At 37.0% G+C, this 25,625-nt stretch overlaps 1 protein-coding gene across 5 annotated transcripts in view; it reads right to left on the bottom strand.

Annotated features, from left to right (window-relative positions):
• LOC132101648 (homeodomain-interacting protein kinase 2-like) overlaps positions 1 to 25,625 on the bottom strand; it is a 91,960-nt gene that overhangs the window by 44,354 nt on the left and 21,981 nt on the right. For all 5 annotated transcript variants that reach the window (XM_059506744.1, XM_059506741.1, XM_059506743.1 and 2 more), the window contains one exon: positions 23,662 to 24,802. In XM_059506744.1, coding sequence (XP_059362727.1) covers positions 23,662 to 24,800 — 1,139 coding nt within the window. In that variant the 5' untranslated portion in view covers positions 24,801 to 24,802. The remainder of the gene's footprint in view (positions 1 to 23,661; positions 24,803 to 25,625) is intronic.

Here is a 25,625-nt window from a genome sequence, read left to right as displayed (position 1 = left end):
GCCTGCATGAACTGAGAGACATAAAACACTCTCAGAATGTGTGTTTGTGCACTGGGCAGGAATTTCAGTTTGCTAGCTCCAACACACACGTAACTCACGTAGCCAAATACTTTTGCCAGTATGTTTGGTTATTGCAGGCATAAGAAAAGTCTGAAGGAAAAAAAAAGTTTACATTTCAAAAGTTTACATCTAAACAGCATTCAGAGGAAACGTGTAATAATTTAAGAATTAACCCTTAAAAAAAAAAAAAAAAACACTCGCCTGACCTTACATTTGATTACCAGTCATCCTCAATGTCTGACCCTGCATGGTTTAAATGTTAATTTGATTAAAATACCACATTTTTATAATTGGCAAAACTTTTAATATAATATTTAACAGTACTCCAAGCTATTTGAAGATTACAAACATTTCTGATTTCAGTGTGCTGTAAAAAAAAAAAAATCCCTGCAACCCCCAAACACACAGATGCCAGTTTCAATTAGTTTCACAGAGCATTTCTTCCACGCCTAGTGGGGGAGATGTGGAAATCATTACAGAATTCTTTTCCTCGCACTTTGAAATATAGATCAGGAGCTTGGCAGCATCACTCCAGCAGGAGAGTGGACGAGAAAAAGAAAAAAAGAGGAAAGAAACATGAGGAAGTGAAGATAAGGTTCAGAATGACTGAAACATGTAAAAAAATATTTTAATGTTGCTCTTTAATGGCAGATTTCACTGTGACAACTTACCCCATACACAGTATACAATATAGTGTCCAACAGCGGGGCATGTTGTCACAATAAGTTTTTTTTTTCAATGCTCATTAAATCAACATTAATAACATTCTATTCCAATTTAAAAGCTTAAAATTTAATTAATTAATTAATTAAATCATTAGGTTTTATTTATTTTTTTTGCTTATATTGTAAATAAATAAATAATATTTCTTTAAGTTAGATTTTTAAATTGTTCCGAGAATAAATCATTCCAAATACATAAATGTAGGAATCTTTTTTTTTTTTTGGCAGTGCAGTTCTGGGCTAAATCTCTTGACACCTTCCTAACTGAATTGCAAAGAGAGCCATGTGACTAGTCACACTTCTACACTTCCTTTCCCTCAGGACCATCCGGCACAAACACACCTGTTAGGAGTCACACACACCTGTTAGACACATCCACACACACTCACACACATGCAACACAAAAACCTCCTAAGGCACCACCGGCCGTTTACAGCAAACCGAGCTGCATTGCATTAAATATGACCACCGAGCACTCATTGACTATGTGTGTTTATTATAGTGGACAGTGCGGGTCAGTATAACATGAGAACGGTTAATATCAGACCAGACTCTAATGGAGTGTGACCCGTGTACGTGTCTAATTACATGTGCGCACATCTGTCTGTTTCTGCTATTCGTGCCTAATAATCAAGCAGTTCAATCAGCAGTGCCGACTATGGAATCCCATCGCTGTGGTAATGGAGTGGGATGGGGGTGGCACGGGTGCTCATGGGGAACAGGACTCCTAAGAGGCTGCCAGTGACACACTAAATCCATCCCACAATGCCATTTTAACATGGTGGTGACTGTTGCTAGGCCTCTGATGGAGGTGTAATGTAAAAATGTGTGTTTGTGTGCACGTTGGGGTGATGGGGATTCGATACTCATTCTGATTTGTTCTATGCAAATTACATCAATCACAGGAAATGCCTAGGCCTCTGCATAAAGTTAACTGCCGTGGTAATAACAAAGGCCTGCCTTTGAGCAGGAGGCAAATTAAACATTAGTTTAGATTTTATTTTTCCTTTCCTTGGAACTGGAGGGATGTTCTAATTACAGAGAATGAACACATCAGCACTTTGCTGCATCACACATTATAGTTTAACAGCCAGAGCCTGGAAAACAACAATCTGGATGTTCCCGGGGCGGTGTGTGGTTATTGTGTGCGAGTGGGTGTGCGTGCAATGTGTGCAAGTGTGAAAACGGCATGAGAATCCAGCAGCTTATTAGCATGTTGACCTCTGACCCAAATGATGGCTGTGACACCTTCATTAACATAACGGTTAAACCTACAAGGCCCTTATTCCTTAAAATAAGCAATGCTGGAAATACATGTCCCGTCTAAATGACAGAAATAATAGTTCTACTGACAAATGTGGTTTTGAAAATAAACACATACAACTTTTTATGGCAGCGTGATTAATCTCACTGCAGCTTTCTGCCAGAAAAAAAACTTGAAATGTCCTATTAGTTAAGACAGACATCTTTTTAAAGCTGCAAAAAAATGTACAGTTAATTTTTTTGTTATAAATTTTGTTATTATTATTTATATAATATACAGCATTTATTATATATTATTATTAATGCGTTAATTGTTCATGTGTTAAAAATATATATTGTTTTGGCCAAATTATGCAACCATTTGCATTTGCAAATGCTCATATAGCTCAACACACTGGTAATTTGAAAATTTGCTTCTGAACAGTGATGCATCCACACCAATAGGTGTCAGTATAGAGTCCAAGACCAATATGGTATGTCCAGCAAAACATACAGAAAAAAACAACCAAAAAAACTTAATTCCCTTTGATAAAAAATTTATAAAGACAGTGTTAAAACGTAGTTAGATGGGCCATTTCTCACTGACAGTCCACATATTAAATTCCTTCTTCACGGAAACACATGAATGCGAGGACGTCATCACATTGTTCTTCATGGGTAGTGAACAGTTTGTACCAGTCACGTCGGTCATGCTTGTCAACTTGAATTAAAAAAAGCATAATTTGAGTGACACTGTGCGTGTCTACAGTTTAGAGCCCACACCCTTCTAATCTACTCCTTCATCAATGTTAGGAGTGTACAATGACAGACAAGTATTCTTTAGGATATATATAGTAAAGTCTGCTAACATATTCATTTACTTGACTGTTGCGGCATACGAATTCCAACAAAGTGTCAAGAATTAAAAACAATACGAGGAAATAATGTACAACTAGGAGGCTACATATTATTTAATTGGTAAAACTAGTATAATATGCTTCCCTACTCTTTCAACACATACGTAATGCTTTTGTTTGACTTTTTCAATAAAGTTAAATAAAGTTCTTGCATTAAAAATGAATGAAACTATATAAATAAATACATTATGCTTTTGTTTCACTAGCTAAACTGACATTACTGTTGCACTTTATACTGACAACTAGTGGTGTGGATGAAGCATTACACAAGTTTTCAGATAAAAATTCCATTGTAGAACATATTCACAGGTGCGTTGGCTGGCCATTTTCCTGTGGAGTGTGTAGGCCTACATTATTTAGAACAAATTGGAAAATTACTATTCAGTTCCCTAGGAGTAAAACTTTTTAGTGGAAAAAGTTACTGACTGGAGAAGTAAACTCAAAGGAACAGTTTGTAACAGCTTTTGCACACAGCACTGGTCTTCTCTACCCAGCGGACCAAACAAACTTCAAGCACTGATGGTGGACGTATCATTTCTCAAGTCTCCACACAGAAGTGAGTGTTCCCTCCTGTCGGTGCTGAGGGACATTACTACAGCTTCACAGCTTGCAATTTGTTTGGAGGATATCTCAACAGAGCCGTAATGCATATAAACACATCAGCTTGAATGGAGTAATTATTGGCCACTGATTAATTGCTCTGCGGTCAGACATGACAGTATATCAAGAAATCTTATAATATACACTACAGTTCAAAAGTTCAAAGGAAGTCTCATATGCTTACCAAGGCTGCATTTACTTGGTAAAAACACAGCAAAACATTAATATTGTGAAATATTACTCTCATTAGTAATATTAAGAAATAAGTTCTTAACCTACTGTATATGACTGACTTTTTTCTGTGGAATATGTAACAGATATTTTGAATGACTGTTTTTTTTTTTTGTCAATAAAATGAAAGTCACTGTGGTCCAAGACAAAATTGAAACCCACTGACTTAAATTAAAAAAAGATATTTTTTTTTATTATTATTTGTTAATCATCTTTTAAATATCATCTTCCATTTTGAGTGTTAAGTAAATGATGACAGAATTTTCTTTTTTTGGTTGAACTATCCCTTTAAAGTGTTTAGGTCATAAGTTAAAATAAAAATAATAATAATAGTAATTAAATAATTATAATTTAATTAAAAACAGTTACATAAGCAGTTAAAACTAATTACAGAGTGCCTTTTGCCAAGTAAAAAGCTCATGACGTGAACGGATGGATTTGTATCTCTATTGAGACACAAGAATTGTGTCACCATATCATGGTTACATAAAGTTCTGTGGATTAAAACAAAAATAAAAACACATAAAATCATACAAATCCAAGAGCATAGCTGTTACACATTCAGCATTGGTTCTCGATGCAGATTCAAACCTGGCCCTTCTTTTCTTCCCTCCATCCTGACTCTTCACTCTTTCTATAAATAAAAGATGCAATAAAGCCAAAAATGTGACATCAACTTGTCCATTTACAGGTTATCAGACTTCAGTTGCATCATATTGCAAGTACACCAGAGATGTCTTCACTGCTACATCATGTCCAGATGACAAAGTCCAGCATATATTCCAGAAAAATTCCATTTGGTTAAACAGTTACATTAGAAAGAGGAATGGCTCCATCATGCACATATAATTCACACAATAGACCAATAGCGGTGCTTTAAAAACAATAAATTCTTTCCCTCTCTCAGTGTGTCCCTTAAGATTTAATATTCATATATAATAAAATAAGGTTTCACTAAGCAAATGAGAGTGTTTAGAGAAGGGGCTAGTTTCCTGTGAGCGGTGGCGTCAGTGGAAGCAGCGTTTAGTGAAATCTACCCTGTTATTACAGAACGGGCTGTGCTTTACCAGCTCATGTGAAAATAAACAGCACTTCTCCTTCACCTGACATCATCAACTCTCTGAGGGTCTCGTCAGGTCATATTTTCACATGTAGCTAATTTTGAAAGCTTAAAAGTGGGTTTGGATTACAGAGTTATTATCTTTACAGTTTTCAGACCATATAATATTGTTTCGACATACATCATTTTTGCATCTTGCATCCTTTAATGTCATTGAGCTGAATGCCGCCAGCCCCAGTCGGGCTGCTGTTATTTGTCCCATATCGCCCTTTCGCATTCAATTTCCATTCATCTATATGAGTTTTTTTTTCTTCCTGTTTCGCTATTCATCCAAGAAGAGTGCTTTAGGTGCTTCCCACAATGCACTATTCATCATACACCTGGCTAACACAATTAGCAGCCGTACCCAGTATAAATCACACAATAAAAAATACAAGAGCTGAAAACAAGACGAAAACTCTAAGAAATAGCTATACTGGAGCGTCACAATCTAGGCCCCGGGACGGAAATGCGACACATGGAATGCAGCGTATTTTGTCATTGCTTCTATAGAAAGGCAAACATGGAAACAGAAGGGGAGTCGTTTGCCCTTTCCGTCAATAGTGGGCTGGTGGGAAGTGTTCAGAATTTATGAATTTATGCCTGAAGTAGCATGAATGCTGGAATCATTTGGGTCTGAGAGCGCATGGGAAGTAACACAGTCAGTCAAAGGGAGGCAAATGTGGTTGAGATGGGCTGAGAGGTTAAAGATGTGTCTTAAATGGCAGTCCGGCTCTTTGATCATAACGCTGTCAGAAGCAAAACTGCTTCCTAAATTCCCTATAAAATTAGCTCTGGTAGAGAGCAGCTGTTCTTAAAAGAGGAAAAAAAACACAACTTTTAAGTACTTTGAAAAGTTGAAATATCAACCACCCCCGCATGGCCGCTCACTGAGTGTGGCTAATTTAAAAGTCTCCAAAGTAGACTAGTAGGGTAAAAAAATAAAGCAAAGATAGGTCCTGCACTGCAGTTTATACGGGAACAAGAGAGCCTGCTTGCTATAATGAGCCATAAGCATGACCTACTACTCCTCACAACAGATATATATATACATATAAATATAAACATGCATATATATATAGGCTGATGCAGAGCATTAAGCGTAGTACCTCTCGCTGGGCTGACCTCACATAATCTACTTCTGGCCTGATGACGATAAGCTCTCTCTCCTCCGAATCACACCCCCTCACTGGCTACTCCTCTCCAGGCCATCCCTTTGTGTTTGTGTTGCCATGGAGACCCCCTGAATGATGCACGATGGTTAGGATGTCGAGAGGGTTTTGTGTCCGGCTCTAACTGCCACAACCCCTGCCAGTGGAGAGGTGGGCGGGGCAAGAGCATCCTGCGCTTTCTTTTTTCAACCTTTACACTATGAGCTCACTGTATTACGGGATTGGAGAATGCATGTGTGTGTGTGTGTATTTCTGCTTATGTTTGCTTTGGGAGGTAGAGATATCCAGCGCACCTCGTTATTGACCAGATGCAGTGCAGACGTAGAAAATATATTGTAGACAGTGTTGGGGAGTAACTAGTTACATGTAACGGCGTTACGTAATTTAATTACAAAATAAATGTAACAGTAATCAGTTACAGTTACTAAGAAAAAATGAGTAATTAAATTACAGTTACTTATGAAAATTGTAACGATTACAAAGAGGATTACATTTGAATATTTACACACATCCACATACAGCTTATTTCTTTCCCAAATTGCACTAAGACATATGGCCCATAATCTCCGAGACGCGGAAAACACATTCGTAGAATCCAGTCATAAAAATGGAATTCAGCCAAATGCGGAAGCAATATGCCACATTTTGGACGAATAAATCAAAAGTAGGTCAGTACACTTGAATCAAAACCCGATATGGACTGATGTCTGTGAATATTAAGCCGCAAAAAGACTGAATATGAATCCTGCACGTTCTGCGTGTCTGTGGAAATCAGGCGCTGACTGGACACCGGGAGAACCGGGACTATTCCCGGTGGCCTGACAGACGATTTGGACTTCTACTTTTATATTGTTATTGTATAATTGCAGGCCGAATATACTAAAGCGATTATTTCCGAATCCGCGATTCGATAATTAAATCTCTAATAAATCATGAATCGGTTAGTCGTGACTGGCAATGGTTGGGCTCGCGCGCTCTCCGCGCCTCCGCCGAACGGTTTGGATCAGACTCCGAGTAATCAATGCGAGAGAGAGAGACCGGAGTGAACTGTGTAAGCGCACAGCTGGAGCAGAGAAGCGACACTTCTGTTCAGGGTTTCAGGTGCAGGTCAGTTTCATCTGTAAATATGCTAATGTAGTTTTGTCTTTGTTTACTTAGTCAAGCAGCAGCAACAGCACATTGCTCACACTCACTCAAAATACTGTATAAACGACGTCTTTATTATCTATTGTAATGTTACAGTAGTAAGTTAGCAGACAAATCATCATATTTTATCATAGGTTTAGGGGGAGCTAGTGCATACAAAAACACAACCCTGAGGAAAATTTATATAGCCCATGGTATGGCACTAACAGTGGTTTAACTATGGAATTTGTAGTAAAAATAAATACAAGTGGTAATTCATTTGCCAAAAAAAAAACAAAATTGCACTTACAAAACATGGTAAAAGTCAAATAAAAATCTTCAGTATTAAAGTCATGAGAGAGATGGGTGGATAATGGAAGTGAAGGGGCAGTTCAGGAGAGAACTCTTAATTACGTTGCAAGTCCCCCAACCTAAGGATTCAAATCTTTTTCATGTCAGGTCCAAAACAAAAATAGGGTTGTCCATGTTTCAGAATGGGTTGTGGGTGTATGAGTGTGAGATTTCCCAGCCTATTTTTTTCCCCATTTCTCATGGAAATTAATCTCTAGAACAGTCACTTCATGAGCATTTTTTACTTATTTTGAGAAACTATCATCATATCATATACAAAGAGACAGCAGTGTTTCAAAAAGACACCAATGTTTCAGGAGTTTAGTACACAAAATAGGACACATGCTTATTAGATAACCGTATTTGAGTTGATGTATATGCTTTTATTTTTTTATTAACTATTTTTCCCCAAACCATTGTTAGAAGCAGTTAGATGCCGGTAGTTATGCAAAGATTTGGTTTCAAAAACAGTATCTATAAACTGTTTCTTTTGATTTTAAATCTGCATTGAACTTCAGATCAATCTCTAAGTAAAAGGCTAGTACTAAAGTCTGATTGTGTGGTGGATGTGTTCAAATGTGATCATCTTAATTCAGGTGATGAAGAATGATGAAAGTCTGACAGTATTGAGCACTACTGTAAGGTTAAACCTGCATGGTGTAAAATGGTTGAAGATGATTAACAGTTGCAAATTAACATTCATTAGAAATTTATAAAAGTAATCAAAATGTACTCAAAAGTAATTAGTTACATTACTTTATTAAAGTAATTAAAAAAGTTACACTACTATTACATTTTAAATAGGGTAACTTGTAATCTGTAACCTATTACATTTCCAAAGTAACCTTCCCAACACTGATTGTAGACAGTATGATCATCATGACTGGCAACAGCAAGCGAATTGAGAGATATATCCACCTAAGGGCCATAGACATTACAACAGGGATTTTAAATAGAAAGGTTCCCGAGGCAATTAACAACAGATTTCAACAAAACTGTAAACTCCATATATGCAATATATATATATATATATATAAATTTGGTGGTTTCTGGGTGGTGAATTATTGGCTAAATTAAAAAAAAAGTTCTCTATATTAAACAAGTCTCAACTCCCCTTAAATTAAATGTATGCAGTTTGGTCACATGCTCTATTGTCCACAAAAAAATAAAAAAATAAATTGCTTTGATTACTGCTTTGCACACTCTTGGCATTCTCTTGATGAGCTTCAAGAGGTAGTCACCTGAAATGGTCTTCCAACAGTCTTGAAGGAGTTCCCCGAGAGATGCTTAGCACTTGTTGGCCCTTTTGCCTTCTGTCTGCGGTCCAGCTCACCCCTAAACCATCTCGATTGGGTTCAGGTCCAGTGACTGTGGAGGCCAGGTCATCTGGTGCAGCACCCCATCACTCTCCTTCTTGGTCAAATAGCCCTTGATGCCTTCAGTGTGACTCATAGTCATGAAAATAAAGAAAACTCTTTGAATGAGAAGGTGTGTCCAAACTTTTGGTCTGTACTGTATATATATATATTATATATATTGTATATATTTTATTAGATTAAATTTTATTTAATTAATAAAAACATCTTATAATAGCACACATCATCTCATATAACCACAAGTATTATTTTATTATTATTTATATCCCACTATATTTCTTATTATTATGAATAAGCTTTTCTTTACATTTTACATTTTTAATTTCATTTTAGTTGTTCTTACATTTTTTAATATTACAATTTATGTTTGATTACCTTTTCTTTCAGCTTTAATTTTTGTTTTATTTATTTCCAATAGTAATTTTAGTGCTTAAACTTATTTCAGTTCGTTACAAAGAAAATTTTTTGTTAAGTTTACGTTTTTCATATAATCTTTCTATTAAATTTTTATTTCAGCTTTAACTCAATTACCTTTTTTTTTTTTTTTAAGTTTACTCAACAATATTAGCCCACATATCTTAGGTATCATTCACATTCAAAAAAGCGGTATTATTGGCCCATTTAAAACATAACACATTTTCTCAAATCCCTAATATAGTCCCAGTTAAGAGCAAAAGGGATTGTGATGCTAACAAAAAAGGGAAAAGAAAAGCTCAAGTTTCCAACAGATTAGCCCTACCATGAGTTCATCCCTACTCTGAAACCTATATTCCTCACTCAACGTCTGCTGCATCCTACACAACAGCAACGGGATTGGCTCCTGTCAGAATGGAAACAAAAGAATCTTCATCAATATGCCCTCCGTGCCTTGATGGCAGAAAATGAGAGTGAGTGAAAGACTTAGTGATGCATACATTCATTTCATTTAGAATTTCATTTTCCCCACGTCTTTTACACATTAATGAATCCAAAGTACTTAAGCAGGCAGCACGGGGAGGCCAGCGTTGATTTGCATGGAAAAGAGCAGTGCATGCTGGGAAGGACGGGTTAGTTAGGCCAGCCTTTCAGCGGCAGTGGCAGAATTCACTATAAAATAATACCAAAAGGCCAGAGCAGAGATCAGAGAAGAATTCAACATTGCTTCTATTAACAATGCATTATTGAATCAAATTATAGCCTTTTTTTTTATTAGAAATAGGTAGAGTGCTAGCAAATGTATATGAGGTCTAACTGGATTTAGGGCGTAGCCACAGGCTTGAAGTAAAATGAAGTGACATGTATAATTCAGTATGGCTTATGTAAGCACACAAACTATGCATGTGACAGCTTATGTAAGCATTGTTTTATCTATACATATAGTATATCTATATGAAAACAGTTCTCATGCAATCAGGAGTGGATTATCCATACACTACAAAAGATTAAGAAGATATTTGCTCTAAACAGTAACCCATACTCCATATACAGTACATTGTCTTTGAGTACAGAGTTATTTCAGATGAACTGAATGTCATTGTCACTTATTGTTCAGTTTGCTTTTATTCTTTCAGTATTTTTCAATAACGCTACATGGTGATGTCACCAGCTAATGAAACTTCATTGATTCATTATGAGTGAATCACTGAATCAATCATTCTATCAACCAATTTCTTCAAAATACTGATTGATTAAGAAGCTAAACAAGTCATTATGAGTGAATCATTAAATCATTCGATCAACCATAGCACTCAAAACACTGATTTATCCAGGAACTCTTTAATTCATCATGAGTGAGTCAATGAATCAAATGTGTCCAAAAACTACTATAGTTAGGACCAGTTATTCTATGCTAATTTTCAGATCAGCTTTGTTTTATCATACCACATGTTCTATACATTTTCCCACAATTTTCAATATTTGGTCACATCCTTGAAATGACAGATCTGAGGTTCAATCGTATCCCTTACAGGTCAATAAAAATAGTAAATATTTCAGAAATGTGGCCATTACGCACATTGACTGAGGCATTGCAACATAATGACTCAATCTCAACAAGTGCCACCATCTGTCTGCTGACAGACAAAATGAACAGGAGTTAATTAAAGAGTTTATGTGCGTGTGTAGTCCTTCCAATCCCTGTGCCTTCCTTCTCTAAGCCTAATGAGGGTAATATTGTGTTGAGGGAAGCTGTTGGATGATAAAATCAGAGAGGGACGCAGCATTCCTCTGTCATTGATAACCAGTCTCGGCATGTCAGTGTTTCCAGCACATGCACAGGTCAGTCAGCTGAGCTGAAACAAGACAATATCATCCAGTGCAGCTTGAATCAAATTAAGCACATAAAGCTTCCTGCCAACGTCTACAGATGCTTTCCTGCAAAAAACACACAAATGACCAACACAAAAAACTTTATTTAAGTCTTGACCTTTTCTAAACACACCTGAACCCAATTCTCACAGCTCTCTGTTGCTCTAAAGGCAATGTTCTCTGTGTTTGTAGTAATACAATGTTCTCTGCAGAAAAAAAAGTTTACATCATGTGGCCAGGAATTAACCTTTTATACAAGGGGGAAAAAAGAAGAGTGTGATGCTTTACAGACATCCAGTGTGGAAACTTAACATGCTCCCTTAAAGTAAAAAATGTACTCTGTTTAACAAGCTGAAATGTATGCTTGGCCTCCATAAACGGTCCATTTAAAGATAAGAGAGCATTCAGGATCAACTTCACTGCACACGGTACATTTAAAATGCTATCCCCCTTTAATAATTAACAAGGAATTCGATTCAAGAGTAATTATTTTTCCAAACAAATTACACCTTAGGCCCAAACCACTGGAACCCGATATACTGATATACTAAAGCACCATAAAGATGTTTAATCATCTTTCAGTATTTATTAACCTCAGCTCAAGAAAGATTTGACAGCTCTGCATTTTACAATGGAATCTCATGATTGATGTTTTCAAAGGAACATTCAGGGTGAATTATTTTAGAGTGTTAAAATAAAAAAAATAGTTCAATTTCAATGATTAAACTTAAATTTAAAATTACTTTTAATTAAATTTAAAAGCTAAATTGAATACAAATTAAATTAAATTAGACAATAAAAGGCAGAAAATAAAATTGTAGAGGTTTAGATAATAATTCTTAAAACTTCCTTCTCCTTGTGGTACATTGTTGATATCATTCAGTAAGATTTCCATTCATATTTGGGTCAAAACTCTGTTTATAACAATTATAATCATAATCCTTAAAGAGATTATCATACACAATTACTCTCTTGTTGTTTCAACCCAAAAGACCTTCGTTTTTCTTTGGAACACAAATTATTTTTGATGAAACCGGAGAGCTTTCTGACCTTGCATAGACAGCATTGCAACAAGTTGTAACACTGTTAAAATAGTCCATGTGGCATCAATGGTTCAACATTAATTTTAAGAAGCTACAAGAATACGTTTACAAAAATAATGACTTTATTCAACAATTTATTCTCTTCCATGTGTGCACAAAAAGTATTCTTGTAGCTTCATAAAATTAAGGTTGAACCACAGATGTCACAGACTATTTTAACAATCTCCTTACTACCTTTCTTGGTCTTGAATGTGTTTATGCAGGGTCTTATGGGTTTAGAACAAAATTTGGTTGAACTATCCCTTTAAGTTTTCATCTCATCTCCTTATCATCAATGAAATCGAATGGCTCTTTGTCACTAAGCATTTGTCAATAATTCAATTGCTGAGATAAACAGTGCACCCCATGCACTGCAATTTATGAAAGCTAATGCAGAGAATATATTGACAGAACATTGTTTGATAACATACAACTGAACAACAGCTCTGTCAGTGATGAATGGTGAGAAATGTAGTGAGAAGAGAGTAGAACAGGATAGACCAGTGTGAATAACAGCATTGATTAGAGCAAACCACGCAGAACACAATGTGAAAGAACTGAATTGAATGGAACAGAACAGTATAAAACAGAGAAAAAGAGACAGCAGGCTTTAAAAAGGCCTCAGCTGGCAGGACAAGCTGGGTCCGGCCTGGCGTAAATTAACCAAACTATTTAGCCTTTAACGCATATTAGCAAATTCTTCCAATTGAGAAAACAAATGCATCTGTTTCGTTCAATGCAGTTAATGGGAAATTGCATGGCTGCCTGGAAGCCAGACATTTGCTGTGACCGGGCTGGAAAAGAGCGTAGAGGAGGAGTACGGCCACTTATGTTGTTCACAAAACCCATAATGCCCATAAACCAGTCATGTCTGGCCCCGGCCCAAACCTCACCACAGCAAAGCTGGATACTGACCCTCCAAACTTTACTTGTTTCTGTGGCAACCCAAGCACAGGAAACATGCAATTTCAGCTGATAATATAAAGCAATACCATCATTATGTCATTAACATAGTAGAGCACTGGAATGCTTAACCATGTGCACTGATCCACTCGACTACATAGCAGTTCACATAAACCATGACGGAACGTGGAGTTCAGGATCTTTAAATACTATATTTGTGTGAGAAACCAGAAAATGGAAAGGTTTATAGGCCTGTGAGTTCAAACTCCATACTTGCAAAGGAATATGGTTTATTTAGCCTGGGAAGAATACAGATGTCACCAAACCATGCTGAACTCAACACTAATAATAATAGCGTGGAAGGCTACAGTAAAGTGTGCTGCTAAAAGTCTCTAAAGTGACAGCGGATGGAAACACCTTTTCAAAAGGCATAAAAATGGGCAGGGAAGATCACAGCTTGCAAATATTCTGAAAGAAAATGTAGGGTACATCACGGCAAAAAGAGCATTTGATCTTAGTTTCAGCACTTTTAAACATCCACGTTTTACTGTGCAATGTGGCTGATCAAATATATTTTGAGACAAAGGCCTTGTTAATTATTTTCAGGTAATTAAATCAAGTTTTAATTATATACATAATAGTATTTCTACTTAAATGTGTTGCTGTTTGTAATTTGATTGAATTTGCCAAAAAATATTAAGCAGCGATACTTTTTTAAGTGCTAGTGAAGTTTCTACACCAACTTTTTCAGTACTTAATATTACTGTTGTAAAGTCATTAAAATATTATGGGATTTCCATCATTCAGCCTAAGCAGATTTCACAATCAAAATGTTTTTTTTTTTGTTTTTTTATTAAAAATCAGTATTTTTAATCCGACCATTTCAATGCCAGTGTGTTTACTGAATAAAGTAAAACTAAATGATATTATCAAAATGAACAGAATATAGTAAAATGTTTTTTAAAGTGACTGATTTCTAACAAGTAGTACAAGATATTACACAAGTCATATTATTCAAGTATTTGTATCAATACTGGAGGGTTTTTCTTTTTAACCAGTGTGAAGACCTCCTTCACCACATGATACATTTATATAATTTTTATTTAACAAAACAAATTTCTTTTTGATTCCTTTTCCCACAAAATGTGTGGTTTCATCAACGTTAAATAAAAAGATCATACACTTTGAGAGTACTGAAAAGTAGTTTTTCCTTCCTTGTGGGAAAAAAAAACCCCAGCATACATGTTTTGAAGCATGACTGCTGGTCATGAGCTGGCTTAAGCTGGTTCTTAGCTGGTCATGCTTAAAACATACCTAATTGGCATATCAAGATCTTTCAACAGGTGTGCCTTTACCCCTTCTGTCCTACTAAATTAGCATCAGAAAACAACAAAACCTTAAAAATCATAGTTACACTTGTAAAAATGACCACAACATAGCTCTTAAAATGGACTAAAGGTGTCAATATCTGTCAAAAATGATATGGAATGTTATTTTGTAGCTGGCTAAAATGACTCTAAGCACTTGGCTTGGTGTTAAGATGCTCAAGTAGCAGGAGTTAATTAGCTACTTGTCTCTTGCTCCGCTGAGAAGAAAGTAAGACGCTATGAAGCGGCTAGCCCACAGGCAAATGAAACGAGCTCCTGGTTATTACGTTTCTGTCACTCATCTTCACAAAAGGTTGAACGTCTCATAAGTAATTCTTAAGAGGTCCAAAAACAGAAAAAAGCTTTCCATCAATGCAATGCACCTCGATGTCCATTGGTTGGAAAAAATAAATAAATAAAAAACCTGGAAAATGTAATCTTAATAACAAAGAAAATGTCATGGTTGACATTTGTCAAAGAAGTATTGTACCTCCTCAGAGTTATTATATTAGCTTCTATCTGAGAAGTACAAACAAACCCTTATTCTCTTGTGGAAAGCATATCAAAGACCCCAGTGATGTCTGTTGCCTCTTTTTGTTGCATTATGGGTAAACAGCTCTAGTTTGGTTGCTACAGGCCAGCCTAACTCATATTCAAAGCTCTGTGTAAGCGAATCCCACTGCGCAGTGGCGTCGGAATAAAAAGATGCCTTACGTACGCTTGAGAGAACAGTAACTAGTGGCAACCTCATTCATTAAAGCGCTTCTTAATGCCTGCCACGGAGCCACCGCAAATGTCCTGGAACGGCAGTTCATTTATAAACACAAGATAGACAGGTTCTGACTACTCACACTGAGGCGTATTGTTTCGTGCCAGAAAGGAATCATGTTCCCGTGATGTTCTTTAGATGAACAGATTGATATTACACATTTGTCTTCTTTTTTGTTGGTTCTGTGAGGGGTCCCTGCTAAAGTCACCGCCACGATGATGGAATGTTCTGAGTGGTTGCTTAGTAGTCACCAAGTTACCAGATTCATATTTTTATTCCGCAAGGATGCATTAAATTAAGCAAAAGAGACAGTAAATACATTTATAGTGGTAAAAACAGATTTCAGTTTCAATTACATGCTGTTTTTATTGAACTTCTATTTTATTAAAGAACCCTGAAAAAAAAAATGTGTTACGGTTTCCACAAAAGTATTAAGCAGCACAACTGTTTTCAAGACTGAAAATGATAAGAAATTTAAAGAAATTAATCCAAATTAGCATATCAGAATGATTTCTGAAGGATCATGTGATACTGAAGAGTGGAGTAATGGCTTTTGAAAGTCAGCTTTACCAAGAAAAGAGTAAATTACATGTTTATATGTATATTAGTAATGGATTGTAGTTTAGAAAGAAATAGAAATAAATAGAACATATATAAAATAGAAAACTGTTATTTATTAACAGTATTTTACATTTGATTAATAATTACATATTTATTTTCATTTTATTTTCAAAGCAGCACTGGTGAGCATCAGAGACTTTTCAAAAACATTATAAAAAATGTATAAATTTGAACAGTAGTGTACAAGAATGCTAGATTACTAATGTAAAATCTCAATTATACATACTATATTATGTATTATTATCCATTATAGATACTGTCGCTGGTGTTGTAATGCCTAATATTTGAAATAAACCAAAACATTTATTAAATGACCTAGTATTTAAGACAAATGTGCTATCCTTAAGGCTATCCTTATTTTAAGATGTTATGAAAAAAATTCTTAAAATAACTGTTTTAAAAATGTAACTGTTTTGTTAGTCTGGCCCAGTTAAGGACACCAAACGCTACGTCTCGAGGGTAAATCTTTGGCATTACAGCTAGAGAAGAGGTCACATTGCATTTTGCACAATGCAGCGCTTTAAGAACTGACAGTAAAAGGCATACCAGTTGATTCCTGCATTATAGCACATTCAAGCTGTGCTGTTATGATCGATGTGCCCAAAAAAAAAAAAAAGATTCTTGGATGAGATCCCTCAAGGTTACGAGCTTGGGCCATTATCGCATTGGATGTTCTAAACAAAAGCATGGTCATGAGCTCCGGATTCCTGTGCATCTTTGGGAAAAATGTCTGCCTATCGAAGAAAAATGTGCAAAGCATGCTCTCTTCCCCTCGAGCCCTCCTATATTAAGGCTCTGACGTCTGGAGAATATTGACTGACACACTGAGTGGCCATGCTATCTCTTCCTTGGTGACCTCTACCTGCTATGAATCACAGTGCCGAACCCAGCAGGGTCTTCAAAGTGCTGAGAACTGACGGCAGCTAGGGGTTGGGCGGGATGTTGTGTATGGAGGTAGAGAACAAGAACGAGAGATGGGCTGCACATATGACAGCATATGCTATGCATCTGCTCTCCTCGTTCTAACCGCAGCCATGTAACACTCAGCTGACGGAGGCGATTTTACATAAATCTCATACTTAAATGAGAACATTCTGTTCATGATATACATCCCTATTTCATTTAAGATAAAAGGGGTACAAGGCCCAACTGGGACAGGACGGTAATCTGCTTTATCTGATCCTCTGTAAGCTAGCCTGATTTACCTGTTACATCATTAGCTAGCCCGCACCGCAACTAGGGTGAGGGGTGTTAAGTTGACATAACCTGAATAAACAGAGTATTAGGAACAGTCTCAGACCAATGGAATGATGTCTATAGGCAAATATATATCTAAGACATATGCTGTTTTGGTAAAGCTAATGAGTGTGAAATGTGCAAACAAATACCAAACACCATACAGCCAAAAGGTGTTTTTCATTTTAACATCACTGTGAAACCAGAATTTACCCTATTTACAGTCTAAAGCATGTTTTAATTCAATGATTCATCATTACTCCAAAAACAAATTAAGCTTGCCTTCGCAATTGTAAAAAAAAAAAAAAAATTGTAACAAAATGGAGGTACCGTCAGATTTTCTTCCGCATTGTGATGTACGTACAAGTTAAATTCAAATTTGAATAAACATTAAAAGATCAACAAAATTGTTCACAACGTTGTTCACATTTTGTCGTTTCATTTCATGTTGATTTAAACCAATAGCCAAATAGCTACGGTATTTATACATTGTTAGCAAATTCGCATTCTGTTAAGTAACGCCATCTTTTTGCGCAATCCAATAATTCATAACAGATTAAATGATGAGCCCTAAATCACAAAACATTGAAACATTGTTGAAATTTTTTTTAGAAATCGGTTCTTTGGAAAAATGCATTTCAATGAGGAGTTTCAAAGTATTTTAGGAATAGTGTTAAACTGTTAAATAAAACTAGGATTTTTCTTTCTTTTTTTGCTAATTGAAATTAAGCTAAAATAAAATAAAGCATAAAAAATTTGATTAAAAGGTAAAAAAAAAAAAAAAAACCCTTGAAAAAAAAAAGATAAGTTATACAAGTACTTATGTTTAAGTACTAAAATTACTAAAACTGAATAAAAACAATTAGCATTAGCATTTTGTTAAGTAACACCCACTTTTCACAATCCAATTAATTCACAATCGATAAAATCAAAGTCCTTCCCTACATGTTCTTTCTTAAACATCCTATCCCATTACTTTTTTAGGTGAAATACATTGCAAACAGCAATTCACGACATGGAACAGACTGAAAGATCATCCTTAAGCTGCGTGAAACTGCTGTTTACTACTTTAATAAGGCTGTAAATGTCTAATCCACCACATACAATGCATGAGTCACATAATTTGACTGCTTTTTCCATGGCTAGCATGTGTATGCAGCTAACTGCCTTTCTAATGTTTACCTTAATTAGGACTGCTTTGTTTACTTGTCCGGAAAAATCTATAAAGTCACTATATCTACATAATATGAGCTCTTAAATCCAATACACTACACTGGATCAAATACCAGTAAAAGCGACAGACTGTGGGTTTGTGTTGAGCAGCGGCAATAAAGATATGAGGAACAGCTGATAGGGGCTGCTATGCCAGTGCTGACATCCGTTTGTGGAAGCTTTCAAGGGGCATTTGCAGTAGGAGAATGACACCAAAGCCATAGGCAAGCTGCTGAGACGGGAAATTTCCTGCTGAGAGTCCTCTCTGCCTTCCACAATCACTTTTACAGCTGATGGCATCTTAAGAGGAGCCTTTTAGGAAGCAAAGATGGAAGGAGGGGAGGGCCGACAGGGGCTTTAGTTAAAAATATGCAAAGGGAACATTTTGTGCATCCTGTCCTATCGAAGGTCGCGGGTAATAGTCCCTCGGATTTAAAAGCACTGCCAAAACAAATAACTGTGGGGAACAGAATGGAAGATGCATGAGCAAGCATGTCTTTATATAACAGTTCTGCTGAAAGGCCCTGCCTTCAACAGAAACGTTTGGTAACCTTGGTGCAAGGGTTAGCCTTAATTCTCAAGTTTTTCATGAGGTTTAATGGCAGAACAAGCTGCTTTTAATCTCTTCTCTATTCAGCCGTTCTTATCAGCAGTCCAGATGTAATAAATCCAGACAGATTGAGAGATGCAAGAGTGATTACTGTTCTCTCCCTCTCTAGAAAGGCTTGTGGCCTTGTTATGCATTAAAGGTGAAGTGTGTAATTTCTGCATCAGCAAATGCAATTGCAAAAATAATGACCTTTTAAAAAGCTCCCGAACACTCACTCCATCTTTCATTGGTCGGACAAACAGGTTACTGCCCTCCGATCACGCCACCATGGGTCAAAAGTGTTAAAAAAAAGGAGCATTTAATATATACAGATGATTTATTTTGAAATGAATATTTTTTTAGTACTAGTGTTATTATTAAAATTAAAAAGAAGTATATGAAAAATACAAAATATGAAAAATAAAAAAGGATTAAAAAACCTTGCTTTAAGTACTTAAACTTAAAATAAGATTAAGTACTTAATTTACTAAAAATAAAACAGAAAATTGTTTTAATATATTTATGTTAAACAAAAATTACTAAATTACTAAAGCTTACACTAAAATTAAAATGTAAACTGAATATATAAATATAAAACATATTTGCTTAAATATTAGGACATTTTATAAGAATTTTTTTTTTTAAGATTACAGTTCTTAAATATATATTTATATTTATATATAATATATATATATATTTTTTTTTTTGTTTTTTTGTTTTTTTGTTTTTTAATAATTACTTCTCAGATCAGTAAGTCAGTTCCTGGTTAAATAAGTCTAGACCAGTCCAGAACCATTTTTAGAAAATGGTTTAACTGGTTCAAAACAAAGATCCGATTCAAAAGGTTCTTGGTTCAGTGATTCACTGATTCACACCAATACAAAGATCCAGCTCTAAAGAACAATTTTTTCATAGATCAGACATCACTAAGCCAGTATTTACACACGTAATAAAACTTTAAATGGCTTATTCATATTCTATAGTGTATACTTATTAGTCTATGTGTATAATAGAAGAGAGCATTTACATGCAGAAAAATGCATACGCACACTTAACCTTTAACCCAGCAGGGAGTATTTTTGACATTATACACAATGATACAAAGATGTGTGAAAGGAGATCAACGTTGCATTCTTTTTCACAATGCAGATTCGCTAGCATCAGCCATTTAGAAAAGTGTCTGCTCATGACCCTTCCAGAAAACCACAATCTTTCTCTTCCTTTCCCATAATAAGATTTTCCCCTATGAGAGACAGAAGCCCGTATTAAACAGTCAGAGCGTTTCCAAGAACAGTGTGATCCTCTCCCAGGGCTACAGAACTCTGTGGGAGGCCTGTACAGGTGGGGCGCTGCTCGCTACATTTCTGTGTGTGTGTCCTGTTACTGAAAAATGAGGTGAGAGCCAGTCGGTAACAGTAGGCTGATGTCTGATTTAGGTATCTTGTTGTTTTCAGTACAGAAATGCAAAACATTGATCATGCAATAATATGTATAGATAACCTACAACAGATCTGCAATCCATGAACTAAATGGATCACTAAAACAAGATTTTTATGCTTTATTAAACAGTATTTTCTGATGCAAAAATCACCACTATGATACTAAACTGTAAGGGCATTGCTTTGCTGGTTCTAGGGTGGTTTGGGTCATTGTTATGCAGTTGCACGTTGTTTAGTTGCACAACTAGATGTCTCTAGAAGTGGCTTGACCCCTCCTTCAATGTAAATTAGAATAGTTTTGCATGTTATGCAAAACATGACTTCTTAATGAGTTTTAATTAGTTTTTTTTTTTAAACTTGCTATTCCAGTAAAATCTATAATTATCCTCAAAATAAAATAAATTTACTTGAGAAGCAACACTGCAGAAGACTTGTTTTCACAGACTGCATTAATACTGTATTTTGTCTTATTGCAAAACATCTGTCAAGGCAAAAAGATGAAATGCAATCTCTAAAACAAGTCTTAGCATGTGCATTTATCTTATTTTGAATATTTGTATTTATATATTTTAAATTTAATAGACAAATAAGGCATAACTAATAGGATTTTTTGCAGTGTATAATCATCTATCATATCAATCGTATCAAATAAAATGGTGCAGTATGAGTTAAGCACCCAATTATAGGTTTAAGGGTTTGAACAAATCCCTAACATTAAATATGCATAGTAATAGTGCTTGTTATGTCTTATTCTCTCTCTCTCTGCTCTCTCTCGCTCCAGAAGGCTGACGGCTGACGTGACTCTATTCATTGTCAGCTTTTCCCCCCTCTTCGTTCTAGCTAGGAGGAAATTAAGGGATCTTCTTCTATGTGGACTCCCACAAGAAAAAGGACACAAAACTCAGAGTAAAAGCAGCTCCTGTACTATTCTTTGCACTTAACTCATCACCTCAGTCTTAATTCAGTGACAAAAAACTGACGCACACTCAAATTACTGCACATGGGCAGTTGAAAAATACTTGTTTTTTCTTAAACAGATATATTTCTGTTGTCTGTTGAGGATCTAAAGACAATCAGTGTGCTTTTAAGAAATTGCAAAAAAGTTTATGCAGATCCTGCTTCAAATCTTCTCCACCAAACTGGGACAGAACATTAATTAAATACTCATTTTCAGTGACCTTGAGCCAAAAGCATGCAGTTTTCGGTCTATTTTGATCTTTTCCTATAAAAAAAAAACGATTACATCAGCACAACTTGGATAAAATAACCAACCAGTCGACACACTTGTTGATAGTTTCCACTCACTTCAGCAATTTCCCAAACATGAGCCAGTTGCAACTCAAGCCTCAAAGCATTGGAAACGATAGCCTATATCTACCCTCATTTAGTGACGATGCCAGTGGCATCCTAAACATAACACATCTGGCAGCACTTGGACTGACTCATTCCCCCGTGTTTGATTTCTCTTGGGGTGGCTGTGTGGTAATACACCTAACCTAACCCACCCTCAGCCTACCCGAGGCAACCCAACAGAGCAGGCTTCTGTATGAACCAGGTCTTAGTCTACACAAAACAGCCCAACCTGGCTTGTGAAACCCAAACATGTCTATAGGTAAATGAAAGAGTTGACTGGAAAAAAAAATAAGCAGCTTTCAAGTGAGGCATCTGTTTCTTATGTTGGCACTTTGGTGTGGATTACAGGGAAGTATTTGCCGGGGAACTGACGGTGACCCCGTATCTTCATCCCTTGGGAGATGGTAAGTAGCGATGAGTGTGCTGGATTCGGGTTGGGAGGAAATTAATCTGCCCCCCTGTTTACAGTCAACTTGATGCTGCATTTCTGTAGGCTGTTTTTTATAAGCACAATCTATAGCTTTTTATACAAGGAACTCTAAAGGAGGAAAAGGGAAAAAAAAAAAAAACGGCTGCAAATATCTCCAAGGTGCTGCCACAATGAAGCTGTACCATGCTGTAAAACACAGTAATCGTACTATTTTAATCTTCAAAGCAGAACTCAGCATGTGTTTTATCACATTAAATAAGATAAGGAAGCAGGTTCTCAGCAAGCCATTGAATTTTATGAGTCCATCTTAATGCACGTGTCGAGGAAGTTCTGGGGATTTTTAACATGCACAACACCAAGAAAAAAAAACAGAATATGCGCACTTCCCTACTACAGAGTTTGCAAACAGCAGCATAACTACAGTTTAGACAAAAACACTCACTAAGAATAGGACTTTTTCTTTCTTTGCCAACAAGCAGTCTTGGTTGGTATCCCATAAGGCCATGGAGCCATCAGATTTTAAAAGGTAAGTATATAAATGGAGGGGAATTGCAAGATGGGATACTCTGATTGATACAGACACCACAAATTTAGTTCTGTGGGTAAAACTTTAATTATTTAACAAAGCCAGAGTAAATAATTTTCACAGTAGTGGTTAATACATCATACTCGGCAAAAAAATTATATTCTTAATGAGTAATACATTTTTTTTAAATTAACAAATCTTGTTTTTGAAGTATTAACCAGTTAAAGGGATAGTTCACCCAAAACTTTAAATTCTGTCATTAATTACTCACCCACATGTCATTCCAAACCAGGAAGACCTTTGTTCATCTTCAGAACACAAATTAAGATATTTCTGATCAAATCCGAGTGCATTCTGACCCTGCATGGACAGCACAAAAAGTATTCTCATAGCTTCATAAAATTAAGGTTGAACCACTGATGTCACATGGACTATTTCAACAATGTCCTTGCTACCTTTATGGGTCTTGAAAGTATCAGTTGCACTGATGTCTACACAGGGTCAGAAAGCTCTCGGATTTCATGAAAAATATCTTAATTTGTGTTCCAAAGTTGAATGAAGGTCTTACAAGTTTGGAACAACATGAGGGTGAGTAATTAATAACAGAATTTTCATTTTCAACTCTCTTGTGAAAAGTGTAATACGACAACATCCAATCTTATCCAGGATACAAAACAAGTCTTAATACCTTATGTATTGTTGCTTCTCAAGTACACTTTACAGCCAAAACAAGTTAAAGGACTAATTAAAAACCCATGAAATAATTTTTTGTCATATATGTCAAAGTACAGAACAATTTCAAGATGGCGGAATCAATTAATCTACAAATGTATTTTTGCTACACACTTGCAAGAAGAGAAGGTAGTACTATGGAAGTACAGGAATCTTGAAAAACTAACACTGAACAAAAAGGAGCAATTCCAACATAGGGCATGACAACATTAGCGCCTTACCTATAGTATCTGGACTGCAGATATGTAGAGCACACCGCTTTGGAGACGTGACTAGCAGAGCCGAAGTCGATGACCTTGACCCTGTAGGGTTGGCGGGCTGGGTCTACAAGCATGATGTTCTCAGGTTTCAAGTCAGCGTGGATCAGTCCAAGGCTCTTGAGCTTCATGAGGGCAGTGGCCACCTGCTGCAGGATGGGTCGGATGTACTTGAGCGGCAACGGGCTGAACTTGTTCTGTTTGAGGAAGTCGTACAGGTTCTGCTCCAACATTTCGAAGACCAGGCACGTGTGGTTCTTGTGCTGGAAGCACTCGTACGCTCGAACAAAGTTGTAGTCGTCCGCGCTCTCCGTGCTCAGCCGCGCCAGTATGCTCACCTCGATCTGTCCCTGTCGCGCATACGAAGGGTGGTTTTTGAGGATCTTGATGGCCACGATCTCGCTGGTGCCACGTTTCCAGCACTTCACCACCTGCCCGAACGTCCCTCGACCCAGGAACTCCAGCACCTCATAGGTGTTGGTCATGGAGCAAAGCACCTCATGCTGCAAGAGCTGGTAATCGCCCTCGCTGTTGGCGCCGCTGTTCTTGGACGTCGCCGTGGTGGAGGCGGTCGCAGTCGCGATGGTGGCCCCGCTCTGCGTGTTGTTCTGAATCATGGGTGCGGGTAGTTGCTGCTCCTCGACCACGTGCACACTGCTTCCACTGCCGTTGTTGTTGTCCAGCTCCTCACTCTTCCGCTTAAGCCCACATCGCTGGTACGTGTCCAGCAGACTGACGGTGCTGCGGCGCGTCAGGTTGTGGCCTCCGCTGCCGCTTCCACTACTCCCGGTGCTGCCTAGCAGCTGCCCAGCTGCCCCAGATGTGCTGCTAGCCGAGGCCACTACAATGTGCCCCGAGCCAGCTGGGAAGAGGAGGGCCTGTTCACAGGACAGAGAAGAGTTGGAGACCTGGAGACTGGCGGCGTTGATGCCCACTGGGGCGACTGAGACACTCTGCTTGCTGTTCTGACTGTAGACCTTGCTGTGCGTGCCGTACCCTGTCATATCCCAGTGGCAACTCTGCTCCACCTTCAGTTTCTTCACGCTAAAGAAGGCACTTGACTGGAGAGTGTGAGGGGAGAAGACTTGCACTTGCGAGGCCATACCTGAGGAAGAGCGAGAGGGAGAGAGGGAATGTGAAACTTGGACTGAAACTCGAGTATACGCTTTAAATAAAAATCCTACAGGTCATGGCAGGCCAGTTTAATAGAGTCAGAGTCCAGATGCTAACTTATAAAATAGCCGCTGTACAAATACCTTGCACACTTTCCCTTTGATAGCAGTGCTCAGACTTAAAACTAAAGCTGACAGAGTCAACTTCGGGGCAACAACTGGACTGATTTCATCCTATATATTTATGAATATTTCTACATAAACTAAATACACTTGGTGAGAAAACATATATGTGTATTTTTCATACTGTATGTGTATAACGTTCATGGCTTGATAGCTCCTGTTGCGAATTCTAGACAAATTTGTTGAAAAATGTATACAGAAGTTCCAGAAACCTCCTTTTGGGGACCTGTTCAAATAGAAAAAGCCACTTTTCTACTATCCGCACAGTGCTGAATTAAACTGGCACAAAATGCAATAATAAAGCATATAAAATATTGATTCTTTACTGGCCCCACAAGATTTCTGTAAAAACAATGAGCTATGTATGGACAACCAAAAAGGCAGAGTCCATGACAAACCTAGGGCCATCTGCGTGAGTCTCAAGGAATGACTGCAATTTCCTAAAAGAAAAAAATGTAGCCCATGCATGTAACACATTGCAACGTTTACCTCAGGGAGATGCACATCACTTTTCCAGAGGCATTTGAAATAGAAAAAGTGCTTGAACCTGAAACATCTGAATAACATCTCAACATCAGATCCTCAAAACAAAACAACATAAGCAGAACTGAGCAGGGTTTCGGCTTCTGGGAA

The sequence above is a fragment of the Carassius carassius genome, chromosome 23, assembly GCF_963082965.1.
Source record: "Carassius carassius chromosome 23, fCarCar2.1, whole genome shotgun sequence".
NCBI classification, from domain to species: domain Eukaryota; kingdom Metazoa; phylum Chordata; class Actinopteri; order Cypriniformes; family Cyprinidae; genus Carassius; species Carassius carassius.
The sequence above is the reverse complement of the archived record's forward strand: the minus strand, read 5'-3'. Positions and strand labels throughout refer to the sequence as shown.